A 2,523-nucleotide genomic window follows, 5' to 3' on the forward strand; every position below is an offset into this window, starting at 1 on the left:
CTCTCTCTCACACACACACACACACACACACACTACACACACACACACTCATGTGTGTGCACACACACGCACACACGCACACACATGAAACTAAGTTCCACTAGGCACAAAAAGATAAAACTTTTCATTTGTGGATCTCATACAAGTAGAGAACAATGGTCACTAGAAGCTAGGAAGGATAGAGGAGAGGGGCACAGAGAAAGATTATATAATGAGTACTAAAATACAGTCATATAGGAGGAACTGGTTCTGGTACTCTGTAGCACACTCGGGTAACTATAGTAAACAACAACTGATTGAGTATTTCAAAATAACTAGAAGAATCTGAAAGCTTCTACACATGAGAAAGGATAAATATTTGAAGAGATGAAAATGCTAATTACTGTGAATTTATCACTACACATTTTGTAGATGTCTTAAAATATCATATTGTGCCCTATGAATATGTTCAAATATGTATCAATTTAAAAAAACAAACAATAAATAATAAGTGAGATAGGAGATGGGCACAGTATGAATATCAATTTCTAAACAAAAAACTGATAATAAAATTATTATCCCCTTGATAGTAAAATTATTCAGTTAATTCCATTTTGTTTTGTCAGTTACTTTTTGACCTTAGATACTATCATACTAACAATGAACAACATTTTGGCATTTTAGAGAATGGTGAATAATTCCTTTGTCTGTATGGTGATATTATCAATTAACCTTTTTATTTTATTTTTCATTTTCTCAATGTTGAAGACTTCGTAAAAGTCCTTAAGTAGGCAATTGGAATGATCTTATGTTTTGTGTGTATATATTTGTGCTTGTGTATGTATGCATGTGCATGTGTGTGTGTGTGTGTGTGTGTGTGTGTGTTTGTATACACCTATGCAGAGTACCTATGTATAAAGTATACATGTGTATATAACACAAATATCATATGTAAATACATAAAGTACATGTAACATCATCATATATAATAGGAATTAATGATTATTTTGTATTTACTCTCAGTATAGGTTTCCTGAGTGGCTAGATGGACAAACACAATCTAACGACGTTGAAAGAATTAATCCTAATGGGAATCACAGACGTCCCTGAACTGCAGGCTCCATTATTTGTGCTTTTCCTCATTGTGTACATGATCTCAGTGGTTGGTAACTTGGGCTTGATTATCCTCACCAATATAGATGCACACTTGCACATACCCATGTACTTTTTCCTCAGACACTTGTCTTTCAAAGATCTTGGTTATTCAACAGCCGTGGGGCCCAAAATGTTATTAGATTTTGTTGCCGAGCGACCTACAATCTCCTACTCTTGGTGTGCTACCCAACTCACCTTCTTCAGTGTGTTCATTATTAGTGAACTTTTCATTCTGTCAACAATGGCCTATGACCGCTATGTGGCCATCTGTAACCCCTTGCTCTACACAGTCATCATGTCACAAGCATTGTGTCATGTGCTGGTGGCAATCACTTATCTCTACAGTGTCTTTTTATCTTTGCTGACCATCATAAAAATTTTCACTTCCCCATTTTGTGGACAAAATGTCATCAGGCATTTTTACTGTGATAGTCTGCCTTTGATATCTTTGCTGTGCTCAGACACACATGAAATTAGGCTGATCATTCTAATATTTTCAACTTTCAATTTGGTTTCATCTCTTCTGATAATCCTTGTCTCCTACATTCTGATCTTTGTCACCATCCTCAGGATGAACTCTGCAGAAAGCAAGTACAAGGCCTTCTCCACCTGTGGGTCTCACCTGACAGCTGTAATGGTATTCTATGGGACTCTGTTCTTTATGTATGTGCAGCCTAAGTCCAGCCATTCCTTTGACACTGATAAAGTGGCCTCTGTATTTTACACTCTGGGGATACCCATGCTAAATCCCATGATCTATAGTTTCAGGAATAAAGAAGTGAAAAATGCCCTACAGAGAACCTGGAAAATGTGTGCACATATTCTGTTTAAAAATTAATATTGTAGGATATGGTAAAAATAAATTTTGTCATAGGCAATATTCACTCTAAATTGCATTGCATCAAACTTGTATTTTGCCTCTATGGGATGACCAAGAATAAATATGGAATTGGCACAGAATGAAGAAAATATTAATAATTTTCAAACCAAAATTTGTCTCTAATCAATGATTCAGATATTAGTTTGTATTTAGTTTCAACTCCAACTTATATGCCATTCTTAGAAATTCTCAAGATAGCCTAAATTCTCCTTCCTTTGGGGTAAATTTTATTTTAAAGTCAAAGAATTTCTTTGTTCCATTCACTAGTTTATCTGTAGTGATCATCATACACACACACACCAAAAAAAAAAAAAAAAAAAAACAACCCTGATGTATATTTTATACAAAGATTCATGTGCTTAGGAAGCATACATTCTATAAAAAGATATTGGTGTCCCTTGTGAATACACACCAAAAGGGGAACTAAGCAGAAGAGGATTTTGATAATCAAGTCTTTGGCATGACCTTCTTTATGGATGTCAGTCACCCTTTTTCCCTAGGAAAGAGGG

At 35.1% G+C, this 2,523-nt stretch overlaps 1 protein-coding gene across 1 annotated transcript; it reads left to right on the forward strand.

Annotated features, from left to right (window-relative positions):
* Positions 1–1,024: 1,024 nt before the first annotated feature.
* LOC114081164 (olfactory receptor 8K3-like) lies at positions 1,025–1,972 on the forward strand. The gene has a single exon (XM_027922739.2). The coding sequence runs from the start codon at positions 1,025–1,027 to the stop codon at positions 1,970–1,972; it is 948 nt and encodes a 315-aa protein (XP_027778540.2).
* The last annotated feature ends 551 nt before the right edge of the window (positions 1,973–2,523 follow it).

Source organism: Marmota flaviventris, chromosome 9 (assembly GCF_047511675.1).
Source record: "Marmota flaviventris isolate mMarFla1 chromosome 9, mMarFla1.hap1, whole genome shotgun sequence".
In the NCBI taxonomy this organism is placed as follows: Eukaryota; Metazoa; Chordata; class Mammalia; order Rodentia; family Sciuridae; genus Marmota; species Marmota flaviventris.

Bases quoted from the DNA above. Each gene is read 5' to 3' on its own strand.
- LOC114081164 (XM_027922739.2), top strand. From the start codon at position 1,025: ATGGACAAACACAATCTAACGACGTTGAAAGAATTAATCCTAATGGGA.